Genomic DNA, 21,859 nt, shown 5'->3' with positions numbered 1-21,859 from the left:
ACTTAGTACTACAACGGCTTCAAAAGCTAGAATGAATTCTAAAATGTCTAACTCCTAACCTTGACTATCAAAGGCCTATTATCACAGAAAAAAAAAAAAGTTAGGTATTTTTATCTTCATATATTTATGAATACTCCATTTTTCTATTATCCTATATGGCCCCAAGTGTAATTGTATAGTAACTCTTTTTACAGTTAAACATTGCAATAAGACTCACATGCAAAAAGCTATATCTCTAAGCACTTACAAATTTGTTTCCCCAGGAGAGTGATTCGATGATGGTAGATCCAACCAATGACATCCGGATTATAGGCTCCATCACAGTGGTGATTCTTCTAGGAATTTCAGTAGCTGGAATGGAATGGGAGGCAAAGGTAAATTTCTCAAAAATGATATTATCAACAGTGGTTAGTCAGGTCCTGAATAGATTGCAGGAGTAGAAGGAACTCCATATTCAAAAAGAATTGCTGTTATTACCTGCTATGGTGAAATGAGCAGGCAAGTGCTAGGTAGAACACCAAGCCTGCAAACACGAAGCCCAGGCAGTCATGACTCAGGGCTCATGAGTCACGTGACTGCTGTATTTTGTCTCTCTGTGCTTTCACCAAAGCGGCTGCCTTATGCACAGACCCCTTATGATCATAGCAGCGGTGCATGTTGGAAGCCTGGGTCTTTCAATCACAAACCCTGGTTCCTCTTTCAAGCTGCCTGTGGGTGCAAAAGCCCAAGAGAAATGGCAAGTGTGTTGGAAGCTTGCCAAAGAAACTTGCAAAAGATAAAGACACTGAAGCACCGAGAGGTTACACAATTTACTGAAGGCCACAGAGATATAAACTGGTTTCAAATTCAGGCACTCTAACTACAGAGCTGGAGCTTTAAATGCTACCCTCTACTGCTACTAAACTTCATTGCCTCGCTCAGGGAATAAAGTTATGTAAAGTAGGGTTCTCCCATGTTTTTTCAATCACAGTGTCCTGTTGATACTAATTTTCACGAATTCCCTTTTTATATTTATTTCTTTATTTGCTTGCTTATTATTGATCTCTTCGTAGACCATACGTAAGGATTAGGCCTGTTTTGGTCACAGGTGAGTATCAGTGCCTAGAAGAATGTTCAACATGTGGTAGGCACTTACTGAAGTTTTGTTGAATGTGTGAATGCATAATCTAGAAATAAATGCCATGTAGGAATGTTTTCTATTGACTTATACAGGTGGGAGGCACCTATATAAGAGGCAAAAACTATCATTCTCTTCTGAAACCCAGTACTTCACCAGCAAATTTAGACACATCATGGGCTTCAGAACCAGAAAATCTCTGAGTTTAACCAGTGATAAAATGGATAGCAAATTTTTGAATGATGGGAAACATTTCTTTTGCCTCCTTTGTAATTCCCTCAAGTGACCGGTGCAATGGAAAGTATTCCTACATGCCTGTGGAGGAAGTAACTGGATCTCAAGTGGTCATGAGACGTGGAAAGACAGCCAAAGCCTCCCACCTATATAAGTCAACAGAAAACATTCCTACATGGCATTTATTTATAGATTATGCATTAACACATTCAACAAAACTTCAGTAAGTGCCTACCACGTGTTGAGCATTCTTCTAGGCACTGATATTCACCTGTGACCAAAACAGGCCTAATCCCTACGTATGGTCTACGAAGAGATCAATAATAAGCAAGCAAATAAAGAAATAAATATAAAAAGGGAATTCGTGAAAATTAGTATCAACAGGACACTGTGATTGAAAAAACATAGGAGAAAAAACATAGGAGAACCCTACTTTAGATAACTCTATTCCCTGAGCGAGGCAATGAAGTTTAGTAGCAGTAGAGGGTAGCATTTAAAGCTCCAGCTCTGTAGTTAGAGTGCCTGAATTTGAATCCAGTTTATATCTCTGTGGCCTTCAGTAAATTGTGTAACCTCTCGGTGCTTCAGTGTCTTTATCTTTAAAATGAGGATAATAATATTGCCTACTTCATAATGCTGCCAGTTTGTTAGTGGTATTATTTACCTTAAAAGAACACAGGTAAATTTAAATCTGCATCTGTTCTATTGTACACCCTCAGTAAACAGACAGCTGTTACTATTTAAATGGGCTGGGCATGGTGGCTCACACCTGTAATCCCAGCACTTTGGGAGGCTGAGGAGGGCAGATCACAAGGTCAGGAGTTCGAGACTAGCCTGGCCAACATGGTGAAACCCTGTCTCTACTAAAAATACAATATTAGCCAGAGTGGCATATGCCTGTAATCCCAGCTACTCGGGAGGCTGAGGCAGGAGGGTTGCTTGAACCCAGGAGGTGGAGGTTGCAGCGAGCCCAGATCACACCATTGCACTCCAGCCTGGGCGACAGAGTGAGACTCCATCTCGGGAAAACAAAACAAAATAAAATAATAAAACATAAAAGATTAAATTGTCAAGAAAGGCCTCTCTGAGGAGGTAACTAAGACTTAAAGGATGAAAAGAAGGAAATAGCTATGCAAGAAGTAGAGTGAAGTGCTTTCCAGGTAAAGGAAACAGCATATGGCAACACCAAGCCATAAACACCTTGCAGCATTGGAGGGGCTGAAGGAAGACCATCTGGCCAGTCAACCTTGCAGACTGCTTGTGCTGAGCACACAGTGGTAGCCTGACGTCAAGTGCACTGGGCATCACAGGAATTCTATTCATCATTCTGCATTCTCGAACTCCTGCAGTTAGCACTGGGAACAGAAACAACCGATAAGTGCTCTGCCGAAAACAAACAAACAAAACCCCCTCAAGTCTATCAGTGTTAAAACTTTTGGCTTCATTTACATTCCTGGGACAATGGTGGAAGTTACCCACCTGCTACTTAGAGTGTTACAGAAATGTCACCTTGAAGTGCCCAAACATGTGCTCCATTAAAAATGTAGTGTATGCATCCAAGTAGAATAAGGCCTGTTTACATGCCATTCTAATAAGGATGCACTTATTACCTACTCCGGGTAGCAGAGATTTAACTGAAATAATCAGATGGAGTCTTTCTGCAGTGGACACTTCTAACTTTTACAATTATGTAAAAAGTTGTTAAATAAATCTAATTTGGTTTCCTTTTACCTTGCCATTCCAGGCCCAAGTGATTCTTCTGGTCATTCTTCTCATTGCTATTGCAAACTTCTTCATTGGAACTGTCATTCCATCCAACAATGAGAAAAAGTCCAGAGGTTTCTTTAATTACCAAGGTACATGGAATAAATTGGTTGCTTTTCACTGAATACTTCTCCATTGCCCTCCTCGTCACCATCCCCATCACCCCAACCCCAGCCATCAGAATGCCTGGCTCCCCTTTCAAGTTACCTGTGGATGCAGAAGCTCAAAAGAAATGGGAAGTGCATTGGGGAAGCATAATAGAGGCAAAAACTATCATTCTCTTCTGAAACCCAGTACCTCACCAGCAAATCTGGGCACACCATAGGTTTTAGAACCAGAAAATATATGAGTTTCACTAGTGATAAAATGGATAGTAAATTTCTCCAGGAAAGAGCCTGGTATTGGATTCAGGAGACCCAAGGTTGGGTCTCAACTCTGCCACTTAACAGCTGCACAGAACACCTAATGTGCCTGGGTCTCAGATTTTCCTGCCAAAACGTGGACAATAATAAGAACTTCCTGACGGAATTTTGAGAAACAAATAAGACAGTTTCTCAAAATGTGCTTTGCAATGCAAAAGTGCTTTGTAAACCTTTTGTTGTTGCTGTCAAATAGCAGAAACAGAGACACAGCTCAGTTTGTTCAGCCACTGCAGAGCACTAAAGTCAAACAAAGGCATTTCTTTCTCCCTGCGAGACTTGTTAGCACCTTGCTTTCCCATAGCATTACCTAGTGAAGCATCACTGTCAGGCTTTCAGGCAGAAAAGACTGCAGGAGTTACTCAGTGTAGCATCCTATGATAATATCACAGAGCGTGAAATCTGACTTCTTTCACTCCTTATTTTACTCCTTCTATCTGTTCTCGCCTTTCTTTTCCCTCTAGCTTGCTCAAGAATCCACTGCTGAGTCTTTAAATGTTTGCCTTCATTATTTACTCAGTGGTCAGTATTTATTTCTTTTTGATATCACATATCTCTTTCTTCCTGACTCCTTTTCTTCATAAAGACTTTCTGGTTCACTTTGCATGTTAATATCCTTTTCCTTTCTATTATTTTCCCTCCTTCCCACTCCTACCATATTTTTTTTTCTTTAAGCCTTTTTTTCCTATTTTTCCATCCCAGATTCTTTTGTTCACATTTTTCTGCCTCTTCTTTTCTCTTTTTTCCTCCTGTTTTTCTTCCAGGTTGTTTCCTTTTTATTTAGTAATTTGGTGACAACCTGTGGGATGGTATTATTTTATTAACAAAGCTCCTCATCATAATATTCTCCCATACTGAGGATTTGGTATAAGCAGCTAAGATCTAATACCCAGGAGTAAAGAGTAAAAAGATTCATACATTAGTAGCAAAATTGTAAAGTAGACTCACCCACAAGGTTCTTCAACTACAAAAAAAAAAAAAAAGGCATCGAAAACCAGTGTATTGTTTATGGTATTTATGCATGTGAGAAGGTAGTTGTGTGTGTGTGTATGTGTGTGGTGGTGCATTTGTGGGTATGCCAGTGTGGTCATGAGAGAATTCTTCATCTCCTCCTCTTTCAACTTTTTCTAGATGCAAAAAAGTCAGACAGCCTGGATCTCTGTCGGCACAAAAATTGATTTTTCAGAACGATGTCATAGAGATCTAAAAGCTTATGATATATATTTTGACTTTTGGCAAATATTAACATAAAGTTCCTCAGGAGTACACCACATCTTGAAGTTCATTCCATTTAGAATATAGGAATGTGGCCAGGTGCAGTGGCTCATGGCTGTAATCCCAGCCCTTTGGGAGACTGAGGCGGGTGGATCCCCTGAGGTCAGGAGTTCGAGACCAACCTGGCCCACATGGTGAAACCCCGTCTCTACTAAAAATACAAAAAATTAGCCAGGTGTGTGGCAGGTGCCTGTAATCTCAGCTACTTGGGAGGCTGAGGCAGGAGAATCGCTTGGTTGCTTGAACCTGGGAAGTGGAGGTTACAGTGAGCTGAGATCATGCCTTTGCACTCCAGCCTGGGCAACAGAGTGAGACTCTGTCTCAAAAAAAAAAAAAAAAAAATTAGAACATAGGAGTGTATTTGCATTTAGGGCTAGGGAAGCCAACCGTAACTTAATCTCCTACACTGTGAAAAATGTCTACATGATAACTTTCTTATAATTTATGTTGCAGCATCAATATTTGCAGAAAACTTTGGGCCACGCTTCACAAAGGGTGAAGGCTTCTTCTCTGTCTTTGCCATTTTTTTCCCAGCAGCTACTGGGATTCTTGCTGGTGCCAATATCTCAGGAGATTTGGAGGTACGTTGTTTGTTCTGCTTTGCAGTCCTGGGACGTGGTGGTACAGCTGGTGGGTAGCACAAGGAGCTAGAGAGGTTAAATGTGACCATATCACCCGACATATTCAAACTGTATGTTTCTGTAAGATTTCCTGATGATTTAAAAGTTCTTTCCTTTAATGCCATATTTGGATTTCTATTCCAGATAATTCTTTCAAAAGTCTTATTCAGTGATATCAGAAGAACAGAGTAGTGTGATAGTGTATCATATTTCCCCCAAAATAAATGTACTTCAGTGAAAAAATACCAGAACCGTCCTTTCTCTTTTAAACCCAAATGAATGAGAATATTTTCCTGTAAAAGTAAAAACAAAACAAAACAAAGGGAAATAATCACATTTTCACTTAGCTTCCCACTTATTATTCTGTGTGAAGTACTGCAAAGAGCATGGTATGAGTTAGGATATGGGAATGTTATAAAAGACCAGCAACAGTGGCCTAAACAAGATGCAGGTTTTAATGCACAAAATCTAGCTCAGTTGGGCACAGTGTCATGCACCTGTAGTCCCAGCCACTTGGGAGGCTGAGGTGGGAGGATTGCTTGAACCCAGGAGTTTGAGGCCAGCCTGGGCAATACAGTAAGACCCTGATCTCTTAAAAAAACAAAAATAAATAAAACATATGTATATTTCTTGATTAGTCTTGATATACTCATGAATAAATAAACATTTTATGTTAAATCAAGCCCATAGGCCATCCAGTGGTATAAGAAAGGTCTGCTCCAAAAGGTAGCCCAGGAACCCAGATAACCTCTTTGTTTCACCGTTACTTTGGGGCTTGCCCTCTATCTGCAAGGTCACATTCCAGTCCATGGGAAGGGGGATAAGCATGTAGAGGGCAAGCAATTCCTAGAACTTGCATGTATCACTCCTGTTGACATTCCATTGGCCAGAATTTAGTCTTGTGGCCTTACCTAGTTGCAAAGGAGGGTGGGAAATGTTGTCTCTATCTGGGCAGCCATGTGCCCAGATAAAATTTTAGGGGGTTCTAGTATTAAAAGGAGGAAAGTGAGGACGTATATCAGGGAACAATAAGCTGTTTCTACCACACACACACACACACACACACACACACACAAAGTAGAAGACACAGGTTTTACCTCAACATATTTATGATCAACTTTAGAAGACGAGAAATATTTTCAAGACTCATCAAGAAATATACATACATGAAAACCATATGCATTGTCCAAGTGGGATGTGAAATAAAAATACTGAAAAAAATAATTGTTAAGTTAATCAGGGATGATTTTCTCAAAGAAATAACTTTTGAACCTGAACATAAAGCAAAGGCTGGATGCTGACTATTGATGAAGAAATATAGAGTATTCCAGGCAGAAAGGATAGTCAGGCATGAGGAAACTGGGAACAGTGAGAAGTCTCTTACAGTTCAACTGGAGAAACCCTGATGAGGCTCGATCACCTTGAAGGCAAAAGGAAACAGCTATTGGAGGGACTTGAGCCAGAGGCGCTTGCCCTAGAACATAACTCCATGAAAGCAGAGCCTTTGCCTTTGACTTTGTTCATTGCTTTATCCTCAAAGCTAGCACAGCCTCAATAAATACTAATTGAGTAAATAAAATAAAGGCATTTAGATTTTTTATATTAAGGGCCACAGTGCTATGGTAAGTTCTCAAGCAGAAATGGCATAAAAATATTATGCTGAAGTGCAGAAAAGTTAAGAAACTTGTTCAAAATGATTCAAGTAGTATCACTGCTGAATGAAATTTAGCTATGGATGTTGAACTTCTGGTTTCTCAGCTCTGGGAGAGTATCAGAGGTCACTGATTTAAATTTCTGCAAACTCTAAACACATCTTTAAAGTAAAGAATATTGTTCTTTCTTTAGACTCCTTAAAAACAAGTTTGTATCAGATGTTTAGTAGTCAGTTCCGCTTAGCTAGCCCTCACTGAGTGCCTGTTCACACCAGGTACTGAGGAAGCAAGGAGCTTCACCTGTCCCTCAAGGAGCTCAGAGTCGAAGGGGGAGACAGACTTCCCTTACATGAATTAGAACAAGCAAGAGTAGAATCAAGTGCAAAGGAAAGAGGAAGCAGCAATTGCCTGTCCCCTCAAAAGTAAAGGAAGACTTTCAGAAGAGGGGACACTCAATCCAGGTTTTGAGGGATGAACAGGAGTTTGCCAACAGGACAAAGAAGAGAGGAACATTTGAAACGGAAGGAATGGGGTGTAAAAAGGCACCGAGAAAGATGCTGCTAATGAGAATTATTTTATGTGCAGAGTAGCGTATGTCATCCTTCATTAATATGTTAAGAAACATATTTATAAAGAATTTTCTATGTGCCCTAAGTACTCTGGGAGTAAGCAAAGAAAGAGAAGATATTATTTCTGTCTGAAAAGACAAGACTTAAAATTCCTCCCCCTTCAAAATAAGTGTTAACTTGATTTAGGGTTGTTATGTTAGTGAAGAAGTTTTTATTTATTTAGCAGCCTCTACTGAGATATCTCTGATTCTCAGTTCACATGTAAAGAACTACAAACAATGGCCTGCTAGGATTTTGGGGGCATACATAATCATAACATTATCGTAGAATGTTGCATTCTTTTTATTTAAAAATACTTTTATGATTTTATAATTAAGTTTAACTTTTAACACATACACTACTATATACTATATGCTTTTACTATATACAGAACTCAGGGGTCCTCTAAACTACAGACAGTAGAGTTTGGATATTATCCCCAAACTAGCTGGAGATTCTAAGGAGGTTAGACAAAGGAGTAACATGATCAAATATGTGTTTTATAGAGAGCCTGCTAACAGCTTGTGGAGGGTGGTTTGGAAGGTGGGGAAAGGGTGTAATAGGCAGGAAGACTGGAGGCAGAAAGATCAATTAGAGACTATCATAATAGTCTGGACAAAAGACAACATGGGCCTGATTTAAGGCCATGCAGAGGAAAAGAACCAAAGATATCAGCTTTTGTTAGAGTTAGGAGAAGAAATAGAAAAAAAATGTTTTTTACTATGACCCACTGTAAGAAAACATTATACATCACAACCAAGTGCACACTTAGAAAATTTTCCCCAAATGGTTCTCTACTTTATTACAAGCAATGCCTTCTGATATTCTCACATCAGTTCTATTCTATTGTATTCTTTTAATGCTGGCTGTAACCTGTTGAATTGATTCCACAGTATAGTAGATGAGGAAAGGAAGCTCACATTTGTCTATTGAGGTTGAAATGGCAGAAGGACATGGGGTGGCGATGTCTAGTGAGTGGGTAGCTAGATGTATGAGTCTGGAGCTCTGAAAGGAGCTAGGGTAGGACTGGCAGCCATAGCATGGATGAGTTAATGCAGGTATGTGCAAAAGGGGAGAGAGAAGAGGTTTGAGGCAGCGTTCAGGGAGACACAGACATTCAAAGTATTAATGGTAAAAAGCAAGTCCATGAAGAAAAAAGAGACAGAGCTAAGAAGCAGGAGAAATCAAAAGACAGTGGGGTCATGAAAATCAAGAGAGGAGAATGCTTTGAGAAGTAATAACGTGGTCACAAGCCGGAGGGGCCAACCATGTTAAGTTCTGGGAGGTGACAATATGTTGGGAAATGGGGAGGAAACGTCAGTACTTATAGGTATTATTTCTCTTTGAAAGTGAACCTAGAAATAAAACATAATGGATTCAGTTCAATTTAGGAAACATTTACTGTTTACACACTATAGGGTAGGCAGGGTCCTGATCTCTACTCACAGCCTCAGAATCCTCCTCTGGAAGGAAGTTCACAGGCACAAGGGCATGCGACAAATCCAGAACCTTACATTTGCTAATAACGCACTAATAGATGATCTTTAAATATGTACCTGGGAGAAGATTTAGAAAATACCCAAGTCTAATCAAGAAGTGATTTCAGAGAAGCAAAATTAGGATGTGGTTGACATACTGAGAAAGCAGGGATCTAATAGATTGCTTGCATTCTGTCCTAAGGAAAAATAAAATGTCTAATGAAAAAAGGTAAAGAAGGTTAGGTTTTGGGTTACTGCTTGTGGATGGAAACTACATTTCAAGTGAAAATCAATAATTTGTCAAAGTCCTCCTGAGCCCTATCTAAGGAGAAGCTAGCCAGACCAGACAATGTGAATATCTAATCATACACTAATATATTGGCATCCAGATTTACATGTTAATGTCTTGGGATCATGGCTAGACAAGGTGGCTTATGCTTATAATCACAGAATTTTGGGAGGCCAAGGTGGGCGATTGTCTGAGTCCAGGAGTTTGAGACCAGCCTGAGCAACATGGCAAAACCCTGTCTCTACAAAACACACACACAAAAATAGCTGGGCAGGGTCGCACACACCTATCATCCCAGCTACTTGGGAGGCTGAGGTGGGAGGATAATTTGAGCACGGGAAGGTTGAGGCTGCAGTGAACCACGATTGAGCCACTGCAATCCAGCCTGGGCAACAGAGCAAGAATCCATGTCAAAATAAATAAATAAATAATAATGTCTTAGAGTCATGATCGACTCTCATGTGACTCCTGTTAAGTCATTTTAGAGCTTGTAGCAGATAGTTGCAAATAAAAACTAAGTTTGTGGGGTGTTTGTTTGTTTGTTTGTTTGGAGACAGCGTCTCACTCTGTCGCCCAGGCTGGAGTGCAGTGGCGCAATCTCAGTTCACTACAACCTTCGCCTCCCAGGTTCAAGTGATTCTCGTGCCTCAGTCTCCTGAGCACCTGGGATTACAGGCACACATCACCATGCACAGCTAATTTTTATATTTTAGTAGAGATGGGGTTTAGCCATGTTGGCCAGGCTGCTCTCAAGCGACCTCCAGCAGGTGATCTGCCATGTGGCCTCCCAAAGTGCTGGGATTACAGACGTGAGCCACCGTGCCTGGCCAAAAACTAAGTTTTTGTGTTTTAGGTACAAGACTGCCTTCCATCTTCACATCTGTTATCCATATATATATATATATATATATATATATATATATAAATATCATAAATGTTATATATATATTTTTTTTCTGTTTTTCCCACTGTCGGTTCTTTACATTTTACTCAGATCTCAAGAAATTCTTCATCAATAAAATAAATTTGGGGGCCGGGCGCGGTGGCTCAAGCCTGTAATCCCAGCACTTTGGGAGGCCGAGACGGGCGGATCACGAGGTCAGGAGATCGAGACCATCCTGGCTAACGCGGTGAAACCCCGTCTCTACTAAAAAATACAAAAAAACCTAGCCGGGCGCGGTGGCCGGCGCCTATAGTCCCAGCTACACGGGAGGCTGAGGCAGGAGAATGGCGTAAACCCGGGAGGCGGAGCTTGCAGTGAGCTGAGATCCGGCCACTGCACTCCAGCCTGGGCGACAGAGCGAGACTCCGTCTCAAAAAAAAATAAATAAATAAATTTGGGAAGATAACATAAATTAGGGCATTCAGTAGGCCCCATCATAGTCATGACTGCCTTCTTTTTCCTTCTGTGCACTGCCCCATTTCATACACCTGCCACACTGAAGACAATAGTTTGGAAGGAAGAGACTGGGTATATACGTGTCAGAACAAACCCTGTGTGCAGATACTCCTAGAAGAGTGCGGAGGAATTAATGATCACAGAGTGGTTCCACAGGGCCGGCTTACTGCCATGGGGGGCAGGTTTGCTTGATTCAGTTGTGACTTTCAGTTGTCAAGTTGAGTCTACATTCACTATGTATAACCTTTTTGACGGACTCGTTCAGCACATTTTAGTTTTCTTTTTAAAGCACAAACTTTGTTTGACTGCAGTGATTGCTTATTTGTATTGATGAGTCTAATGTGCTCTGGTTGGGGGACTCATACCTGCTGATATTGTGCCTTCTTCAATTCAATATTTATTGACTCCTACTCTGTGCCAGGCCCTGTCCTGTAAAAGTGAAGACATTAAAATTTCTATTTAATAATCTCTATTAAGTTGAGTTGAATACAATTCAATATGCTACTTAAAAATTGATTTTATATGATTTATGCCCCCCAAATAGGATATAAAATGGTAAATTAAGTATGATGTGAAATCAACTTAGTGAATGTATATACACTTATAAGCAAGAGAAAAGCGCATTTTCTGGTATAAGCTTGAATTTGCCTCTTTCTTTATGTCTGCTTATGGAAATTAAATATCTCCCATTGCAGATATTTCTGAACTTGATTTCAAATAGGGAATTTAAGGGATTGAAGAATTTAGCAAGTAGATCATCCTTTTCACTCAGTCAAAAGTGATTTTTTTAAAGGCAAGCTTAAGCTCAGTATAAAACAAATACATACAGAGATATTATCAACATGCCAGATATGTTTGTATGTTTTCCCCTACAAATTCAAGATGTAATACATCTAAATGAAATTCATAGGAGATAAAGAGAAGGATGAGGCCTTGGTGAGTGAACTACCTACTATACTTTTCTATAGAAACTTCCTTCTGGACAGTTAGAGATGTCATCTGTTCAGCTGAAAGTTTTACAGATTTCTTTATTCACTTTGCACACCTTGTCTTTGTCTAAAATAAAGCTCGAGCTTATCAACTTGCCGTTTGCTTGATCTTTTCTTAGAACTTGCCTCAGGATGGGTAGCCTAAAAATCTGAAAATGTGAAAATAACTCCAAGTGATCTATGGTTCTTATTCTGCTCTGTATTCTTCTACCTCCACATTATTTTTTTAAAGGATCCCCAAGACGCCATCCCCAGAGGAACCATGCTGGCCATTTTCATCACCACTGTTGCCTACTTAGCGGTTGCAATTTGTGTAGGTAAGTAGTACGTCTCTAGTGTTCGAATGTCAGAATTACGAGGGATCCAGTTGTTCACATCTAGTGGGCTTTCAATGAAGCATAAATACAAAGCTTTTTAAAAGGCAACCATTTTAATTCCCTTCTTGGTACCTTAATGTTAATGATTTGGATACTTTAGGGATTTGAATGCAATTAAGCTGTAATACAGGCATCTCTGGGTCAGGGCTAGAATAAAGCTAATCAGGTTGTCATTCTACCTGAACACAAAGAGGGTCCCATTTTACTACCCTTGATGATAATCCCACTGCTAAGGAGGCCACCACTTCCAGCACACACTTCCCTTGTTCTAGGAGGCAGGAGAGAAACAGAATAGAGAAAAGAAGTGAAAAACAAAACCATTCAAACCTAAAAACAGCCTTAGGAAAGTATGAAAGATGTGGAATTTGTGACTATGTCTCATCCTTGCACTGCTATCCTTAATATGGAAATGTCACCGTCACCAATTGGCAGCATATCAGAACAAGATCCAGCTGCTGGCAGTGTGGGCGGCCAGCCCCTACATTGCTCAGTGAACAGAAAATATGTGTACTCACCTGCTGTTCCTGAGGCTGACTTTCGTTCCACCTGCTGCCTACAGTCACACCTCCTCCTGGTTAGGGGCTGCCTCATACTTTTGGCATAGTAGGAAAGGAAGAGGTTTCTCAACATTTAGAGAAGAAAACCGTCTTCTGTGTACAACAGGGGAAAAAGCTCTAGGCTGGACCACCATGAAGCCAAAGGGTATGTCACAGTCCTCTTCCACTTACTATAAGAGAAATTGAGAAGATGCATGTACCTACAGTTGGTTTCTGGAGATTAAAAAAAAAAAAAGAACTTAAATCCTTCCCTGTCTCATTGTCTCTAGTTTGAGGAAATCTGATAACTTTGTTCAAAGTATTGTCGGGGCTGGGCACAGTAGCTCATGCCTGTAATCCCAATTTGGGAGACTGAGGCCAGAGGATTGCTTAAGCCCAGGAGTTCAAGACTAGCCTGTGCAACATAGAGAGACCCCATTCCTACAAAAAATAAAAAATTAGCCGGGCGTGGAGGCACATACCTATGATCCCAGCTACTGGGAAGGGTGAGGTGGGAGGACTGTTTAAGCCTGGAAGGTCAAGGGTGCAATGAGCTGTGATCACACCACTGCACTCCAGCCTGGGCAACAGAGTGAGACCATGTGTCAAAAATCAATAAATAGGTAGATAAATGTATTGTTAGGGCATGTCCAAGTGTAGTTACATGTAAAGAGATTTTTTGTTTCAGTGCCTTAGGAAATCAACACATTTTTAAATGACATTGAAACCACTAAAGTTAAATTTCCCTAGTGGTTTTCTTTTTTATTACAGTTAAAGTGAGAGAATGAGTAAAGTTATAGACCTGATTTCAGACCTTCAAGTTTTGCCCCGAATGGATGGAAAAATATACATTTCTACACTTGCCCAGCATAGGAGAAGGACAGTCATGGAGTCAATGTCCTGTCATTAGTACAAATAACGACTCATGGCCTGGCTTCATGGGAATTTTGAGAGATCTGTTATGCAGAGGTTAAAATACATGATTCAAAGAGTTCAGTTCAACATAAATGAACAATGCAAACAGGTAAAATATGAAAGGATAGTTTGACTTGGTAATTGACATCCATAATTTCAAGCGTTCAAGTAGAAGCTGGCAGGCTACCTCTCAGGACTACGATAAAAAGGATCCCTCAATGATTATTTTAAATGGCTCTTTCAGATAAAAGAGTCTATGATTGGCCGGGTGCAGTGGCTCACACCTGTAATCCCAGCACTTTGGGAGGCCGAGGAGGGTGGATCATGACGTCAGTTCAAGACCAGCCTGGCCAAGAGGGTGAAACCCCGTCTCTACTTAAAATGCAAAAATTAGCTGGGCATGGTGGCAGGCGCCTGTAATCCCAGATACTTGGGAGGCTGAGGCAGAGAATTGCTTGAACCCAGGAGGCGGAGGTTGCAGTGAGCCAAGATCGTGCCACTGCACTCCAGCCTGGGCAACACAGCGAGACTCTGTCTCAAAAACAAAAACAAACAAACAAAAAAGAGTCTATGATTTTTAAGTCTCCCAAATTCAAAGAATGTGGATTCCATGGCTAAGAATCACATTTATTCCTGTCTCTGGGACCTGTCTTAAAGGTATTATTAGCAAGGCATGAGAATCCACCCTGGGTAGAGTTTGAAAACCAAAGCAGTTTTTTTGGTTGGCATTTAGTTTGTAAAGTATTTATCCTTCATGTAGTTCAGAAAAGTTTATATATACTTCACACATATATTCATATATTTCAAAAATCCTATCAAAAACACGGCAAAGATTAGTTAGAAAAAATCATAAGGGAATGCCAGTGATTAAAATATATATCAGCAGTCCTTTAAATGACCATAATTCTATTTTTAAGAATCTATCCTAGAAGAAAAAGTTTATGCACGAAGATGTTCATCATAGAATGCTATAGTAGAAAATGACAGATACACTCAAATGCATGAAAATAATGGAATAGATCAACTAAGATAGATACTAGATCAATATTATTTGACCATTGCCTAGGAAATCTGAATATTTTATCCTAAAACATTTCCTTTACTGTTTAAACCATTAAAACTGCATATAATGTGGAACTATAGCTCTGTTTTATAAATTATGCAAGGAATATCATTAGTTGAAAAGAGGGGCTGCGTTCTCTTAATCGCTATAATAGAATTCCATAATGCCACCCCTTGGCTCTCTTGCAGATGAGGAAATAAATCCTTCTACTTGAAAACCATCCAGTCGTTAGTACTAAGCCAGACATATGTATTGAGTATGTGTTATGTACCAAGGGCTACCATGCAAGTTTTAAGAGATAAGAAATTAAGACTGAGTGTCAACTCCCAAGTCTCTTACCACTCAAATCTAAGTCACACAGGCAGTTGAAATGGCAGCCTTTTACAGAAAAGGGGAAACCCCAGGGCTCAGCAGATGGGAGCCTCCAGTTATCAAGAACTACCCACAGTGAACAGAGGCTAAGAAATGGACCTTTGCAGACTCAAAGTAAACTATGTTTTCAGAAGAAAACCCTAGGGGACCAGAACCTTATAAAGAAATAACAAGCCACGGTTGTTTCCACAGGGGCCTGTGTGGTCCGAGATGCCACCGGGAACATGAATGACACCATCATTTCTGGGATGAACTGCAATGGTTCAGCAGCATGTGGGTTGGGCTATGACTTCTCAAGATGTCGACATGAACCATGTCAGTATGGACTGATGAACAATTTCCAGGTTTGAAGCAAAATTTAAAACTGTTCATTGCCATTATTTTCATTTTTTGAATGTCACATAGAGTAAGATTTCTGAATCTGCAACTGATTGATTACTGGCTGATAAGAATCCAGCATGGAATGACTCATGTGGGAGGGAAAGGAGTCATACAGGCATTACATGGTAGCGAATCCTATGTTACATTTCCTGTGGTCAGAGACAATAGGCAGTCGTATGAATTGCATCACCAGGGAGAGATCATCTCCTGGCACTATGTGTCTTCCAGTCAGTTGTGCAAGATTTCATGGTGGAAAGGAACTTAGGTTAGTTAGCACTTGTTATGTATTTCTTTCTTTTATAATTTTAGTTTTTATTTTAGATTCGGGGAGTATCCTATATGTGCAGGTTTGTTACATGAGTGTATTGTGTGATGCTGAGATTTGGGGGTATTACAACAAGTAGCCTCTGTTCATTGTGAGTAGTTCACCCAGGTACTAAGCATAGTACTCAATAGCTAGTTTTCAACCCTTGCCATCCTCTGTCCCCCCCAGTAGTCCCCAGTGTCCCTTGTTGCCACTTTATGTTCATGAGTACTCAATGTTTAGCTCCTACTTATAAGTGAGAATATGTTGTATTTGGTTTTCTGTTCCTGTGCTAATTTGCTTAGGATAATGGTCTCCAGCTGCATCCATGTTACCGTGAAGGACATGATTTTATTCTTTTCATGGCTGTGTAGTATTGTATGGTGTATGTGTACCACATTTTCTTTATCCAGTCCACCACTGATGGGCATCTAGGTTGATTCCATGTCTTTGCTATTATGAATTGTGCTGCACTAGACATACAAGTGCCTGTATCTTTTTGGTTGAATGATTTATTTTCTTTTGGATATATACCCAGTAAAGAGATTACTGGGTCAAATGATAGTTCTGTTTTAAGTTCACTGAGAAATCTTGGAATGCATTTCATATACGGCCTTCAGCTTAGACAAAGCCTTTGAGGTGGCCCTGGAGAGCCTGGAAGACAAGGCTAAGAGAGAAATTGTGAGTGCCAGAGGGAAGGTAAATAAGGGGGAAGTAACAATAGAAGTTAGGAAAGCTGTAGGACTTTAAACCTATTAATTTGTCTGCATGATTGGTGAGCAGAGGGAGAAGTAAATTTGTCGTGAAAGCTTCACTCTTCTGTTTTAACAACCCACAAAGAGAAATGAACTCAACTGAAGTCATTATTCCAAAATATGACTTAAATTGATAGAATCACATCATGTCTCAGATCTAAACTTATGTTTAATGAGCACAGAAATAGCAAAGGTCTGAAAAGCCTCTGTGTGCAGGAAGAAGAAAGGTTAATGGCTGTAAAAAGACTAGTAAACAGCTGAGCCCCTCCCTAAACCGTATTAAAATACTGCTTTCTGCTGGATAGAATTCCCCATCATCAAAGAAACATATGGCCACAAAGAACAGAGGGGAAAATGTCAAAATCCTTGAAACCATTTCCTTCTTTATTTTTTCCAGTATCTTCTGGATATATTGCGGTGAGCATTTATTATCTTATAAATAACCAAAAAGGCCATTTCTATTTTTAAAAAATAAAATTAAGAACGTGAGAATGGGCCAGGTACAGTGGCTCATGCCTACAATCCCAGCCCTTTGGGAGGCTGAGGCGGGCAGATCACTTGAGGTCAGGAGTTCAAGACCAGCCTGGCCAAAATGGTGAAATCCCGTGTCTACTAGAAATACAAAATTTAGCGGGGCGTGGTGGCAGGTGCCTGTAATCCCAGCTACTCGGAAGGCTGAGGTACAAGAATTGCTTGAACCCAGGAGGCAGAGGTTGCAATGAGCCAAGATCGTGCCAATGCACTCCAGCCTGGGCGATAGAGCGAGACTCCGTTTCAAACAAACAAACAAACAAACAAGAATGTGAAAGTGAGAAAGAAGCAGGGGGAAAAAATCTAGCTGAAAGCAATTTGCTTATGAAATAGATTCCAAATCACAGGAAGTCTCCTTACTTGTACCTCTCTTCTCAAGGTCATGAGCATGGTATCAGGCTTTGGCCCCCTCATCACTGCGGGAATCTTTTCTGCAACGCTCTCCTCCGCCCTGGCTTCCCTTGTCAGCGCACCCAAAGTGTTTCAGGTAATACAAGCACAACAGCTTGTGCTTCTCCCTATTGCTGTTTCCACAGAATGTGAAGCAAGCTGAAATATTCATTCTCACTGGCAATCATTTTCCATCATTTTCTGAAACAGTTAATGTTTGCATTTGGCTCAAGTGCTATGTCTGCCATATAGTCAAGATCGATTCAAATAATATAAAGAATGATAAAGTGCAGTGTTAACTTGTGCCTCATCTTGTGTATCACTTAATCTTTCCCCAAATCTTCCCGTTTGAATCACCTAGAGAAAATGACTGTGCATAGCTATAAATGACAAATGTCTTCTCTTCTTTTCCATTAGGCTCTGTGCAAGGACAACATCTACAAAGCTCTGCAGTTTTTTGCAAAGGGATACGGGAAAAACAATGAACCCCTGAGAGGATATATTCTCACTTTTCTTATAGCCATGGCATTTATTCTTATTGGTTTGTAAAGTTTTCTTGTTTTGATTGAAAACCAAAGAATTCTGATTATTCAGGGCTTTCCTTTTAGTTTGAAAAATTACCCGTTTCATGTTTAGGATCCCATTTGGGAATATTGGCATCTAAGAAGGAAATGAGAAATCCTTGTGTGTAGAGGGCCTTTGAGGAACTCGAGGTAGACTTTGAATTTTAATCTATTCTTTGAATCTGAGTGTTCGAAATCCATCCAACCAAAGGCAGCTGAATCCTTCTTCCCACCTGCCTGAAACTGTCTAAATCCAGAGTCTCCCCCAGCTGCCATAACTACTGGCCTGATGGCTAGCAGAATTGAATTGCCTGTTAGTGTTTCTGGGAATGTGGTCCACTGAGCATCTATGTCGCAATCACCTGGGGTGTTTGGGCGAGTGCGGAGACTTCAGGCCCAATTCCAGAGTAACTGAGTCAGACTCTCTGAGGGTAAGGAGTCTACATTTCACAAGTCTACATTTCAAGTAGACCACTGGTATTTGAGAACCACTTACCTAGACTATAATCTTGGCTTCCTCTCCCCAGGTGATATAGAAACAGCTACATAATCTTGGAGAGGCACATTCATCAACTTAAACTTGCGCATGTCTCACTCCTCCCTAAGGCCTCACCTTTGCTGATGAGCATATCAGAGGAAAAGAAGCAGAAGGCAGAGGACTTTGGGAGCCACACACAGGCGGGCAGAGACTTCTTCAGCATGGCAGTGCCAAGCAATGAGGGCTCCTCATCATTACATGTTGAACTCAGGAAGGGACTATAATTCATGAATCCTCATAGCATTTGTATGAGGCTGAAGAATTTGTAACTCTCTATGTTTGTTAGATTTTAAAATTAGCAAAGTGATTTCATATGAGATACCAGAATTATATGAGGGAATTACCCCAGCCTTTGAATCTCACAAGGTCAGGAGATGAGACACGTCCTACTAAAAATGCTTAGCGAGGCGGTGGTGAGCGCCTGTAGTCCCAGCTACTGGGAGGCTGAGGTGGGAGGAATGCGTGAACCGGGCCGGAGCTTGCAGTGAGCGAGGTCGGCCACTGCACTCAGCCTGATAGGCGACAGCGGAACTCTCCGTCTCAAAAAAAAAAAAAGATCTCAAATCATTGCCTCATGCTGCATTTAGGTGAGTGAGCAACCAAGAGTTTTTTTGCCCAAACGAGTCTCACTCTGTCGCCAGGCTGAAGTAACCCGGATCTCAACTCACTGCAAGCCGCCTCCGGATTCCGCGGTAACTGGCTCCCGCCACTACCGACTATTGTATTTTTAATGAAAACGGGGTTCCACCGTCGATCCAGCCAGCATGGTCTCGATCTCTGACCTCGTGATCCATATCTCGACCTCCCAAAGGTGCTGGGATTACAGGCGAGGCCACGGCGCCGACCCACAACCAAAGTTTTAAAAGTCTTGTATACATTAGATAATATCATTTAAAGTCATTCTTTCAGAACAAGTGGATTGGCTCCATGCATAAGCATCATAGCAGCTGTTTTGCCTACTTTCTTGTCGGTATCCATGTTCCAGAATCACACCCAGCTGCCTGCATTTGCATCATTGCATCACTTGCACCATTGCATCATTTGCATCATTGAGGGTGATAGGTGTCTGACCTTCAGATAAAGGATGACGTCTCTATATTTTTTCTTGTATCGCCCAGTAAAAAATCCAACTGGAATTAAATCATACCAGATATTTACTCCTGAGGCAAAAGTATTTTTGGACCAGGCACAGTGGCTCACGCCTGTTCATCCCGGCACTTTGGGAGGCTGAGGTGGGTGGGTCACTCGAGGTCAGGAGTTCAAGACCAGCCCAGCCTACATGGTGAAACCTTGTCTCTACTAAAAATACAAAGATTACCTGGGCATGGTGGCAGGCACCTATAGTCCCAGCTACTAGGGAGGCTGAGGCAGGAGAGTCGCTTGAACCCGGGAGGCAGAGGTTGCCGTGAGCTGAGATTGTGCCATTGCACTCCAGGCTAGGCGACAAGAGCTAGACTCTATCTCAAAATAATAATAATAATAATAATAATAATAATAATAATAATATATTTGGCTAGCCTTGAGAGGCAGAACTCTCTAGAGATGTGGAAAAGGTAGGAATGACAAAGAGTCCTGAAAATCAGAGAACACATATTGGGTCTATGCAGGGAGATTTCCACTAGGGAGTTTTCGGTGCACTGGTATTTAACCAATATCCTGCAGAGCCTATTTATTGCATACATAACAGTTAAAGAACACAGGATTAGATGCCTCCAGAAAAGCTGCAGGGGAGTTAATTGTATGCCCAGTCCCACACCTACCCATTGCCACTTGAACATTTTGTAGGTAGGGGTCTCAATTGTCTATTTTCTGATTGGTAGACTTTTTTATTTCTTACTTTATAGAAACCCTAGCTAAGAGTAAATATGTATCCCCCAAAGAAAAATGACTAACTTCTTAAACTTTGACAGATGCTCGCTATGTTTTCAATTTCCAAATAAAGTCAAGCTTCCAGGCTGTAACAGCTGTTCAGCCCCTGGTCTCATCACTCATACGTACATGTTCAATTCTGTTACTTTTACAGCGGAACTGAACACCATTGCTCCCATCATCTCCAACTTTTTCCTGGCCTCATATGCACTTATTAATTTCTCCTGCTTCCATGCCTCTTATGCCAAATCTCCAGGTAAGCTGGCTTCCAAAACTAAAATATGCCTAAGCAAACAGTTAGTTTGTCTCAATAAAATGAAATAAGTCAGTGAAAAGTGTTCAATCTGTGTTTATACGTTTCCTTATATCCTAGTAGGAAGCGTAATCTACTTTATTTTGGTGAGTTTGGGGATGAGTTTTGAAATAGAAAAAGAATCATTTGAGCAATGGCCTTTTTGACCAACCGTAAAGTCAATTTTCTCCCGTGGCAATAAATTATTCATTGCAAGAGAAACTACATTTATTTCAGCAGTAGAAAAACACCACTATTTATTTCCAGGGTGAAAGTGACCACAGAAGTGGAATTAATGTATATATTTGAAACTTCCTTACTATCAATTTGTTTCCTGCCCATGGTGCAGAAGAGAAGGATGAGTAGTTCCCATAATTACCTGCTGAGTGGAGGCAATGTAGACAGGCTGCATTGATGCTGGTGGCATCAGTGCACCCTTTGGGCTGTGGTTTAAAGTTGTTCAAAATTTCACACCAAAGAGCCTTCCCCTTTCTAGTCACTCCTCACCTCTTCTTTGCTTTCATTGTCCACTACAGTTTCTTCTGCCTTTCTACCAGAATAGAGACTTGTCATTACCTACCTTCAGAAAGATCTCCATCTTGAGAACTTTTACTGGATATATAAACACATTTCCACTCATTCAGGGCCTGACAAGATATTAAGCCTCCTTTGGAAAACTTGCTGCCAATAAGACAAAATATAGATGGAAGACCAACCTTAATCTAACGAATACTAGGCTACAGAAAGTAACAGAGGACTTTCTGTTTCTTTGTGTGTTTTGTTAACACAGAAATGTGTGACTCCATGCCATGTTATGGCCACTTCTGACAAATAAGGTGAAATAGTAGACAGCCAGGGAAAAGAGTGCAAAGGAGAATGGGAAAGAGGGGGAGAGAGAGAGGAAAATATAGAAAAGCATATAGAGGGAGACACATGGATACGCAAACCCAGAAACTGTCTGTCTGTCTGTCTCTCTCTCTCTCTCTCTCTCTCTCTCACACACACACACACACACACACACACACACACACACACACACGGACGGGAAGCCAGACTCAAAGAAAAATAAGGCTATTTTCAATGATGTTCTTGAAGTGCTATGTCCATCTTGTGGCCATTTAGGAAATTG

At 40.8% G+C, this 21,859-nt stretch overlaps 1 protein-coding gene across 7 annotated transcripts in view; it reads left to right on the top strand.

The window, feature by feature from the left end:
- SLC12A1 (solute carrier family 12 member 1) overlaps positions 1-21,859 on the top strand; it is a 101,357-nt gene that overhangs the window by 24,517 nt on the left and 54,981 nt on the right. For all 7 annotated transcript variants that reach the window (XR_649103.4, XM_009210111.3, XM_009210113.3 and 4 more), the window contains 8 exons: positions 264-374; positions 3,096-3,207; positions 5,263-5,390; positions 12,077-12,161; positions 15,300-15,451; positions 17,458-17,565; positions 17,886-18,009; positions 20,593-20,694. Coding sequence is in view for 6 of the 7 variants with exons in the window: in XM_009210111.3 (XP_009208375.1) it covers positions 264-374; positions 3,096-3,207; positions 5,263-5,390; positions 12,077-12,161; positions 15,300-15,451; positions 17,458-17,565; positions 17,886-18,009; positions 20,593-20,694 (922 nt within the window). In the remaining variant the exon portion in view is untranslated. The remainder of the gene's footprint in view (positions 1-263; positions 375-3,095; positions 3,208-5,262; positions 5,391-12,076; positions 12,162-15,299; positions 15,452-17,457; positions 17,566-17,885; positions 18,010-20,592; positions 20,695-21,859) is intronic.

Source organism: Papio anubis, chromosome 7 (genome assembly GCF_008728515.1).
Source record: "Papio anubis isolate 15944 chromosome 7, Panubis1.0, whole genome shotgun sequence".
Classification (NCBI taxonomy): Eukaryota; Metazoa; Chordata; class Mammalia; order Primates; family Cercopithecidae; genus Papio; species Papio anubis.
This window is presented reverse-complemented; position numbering and strand designations above follow the sequence as displayed.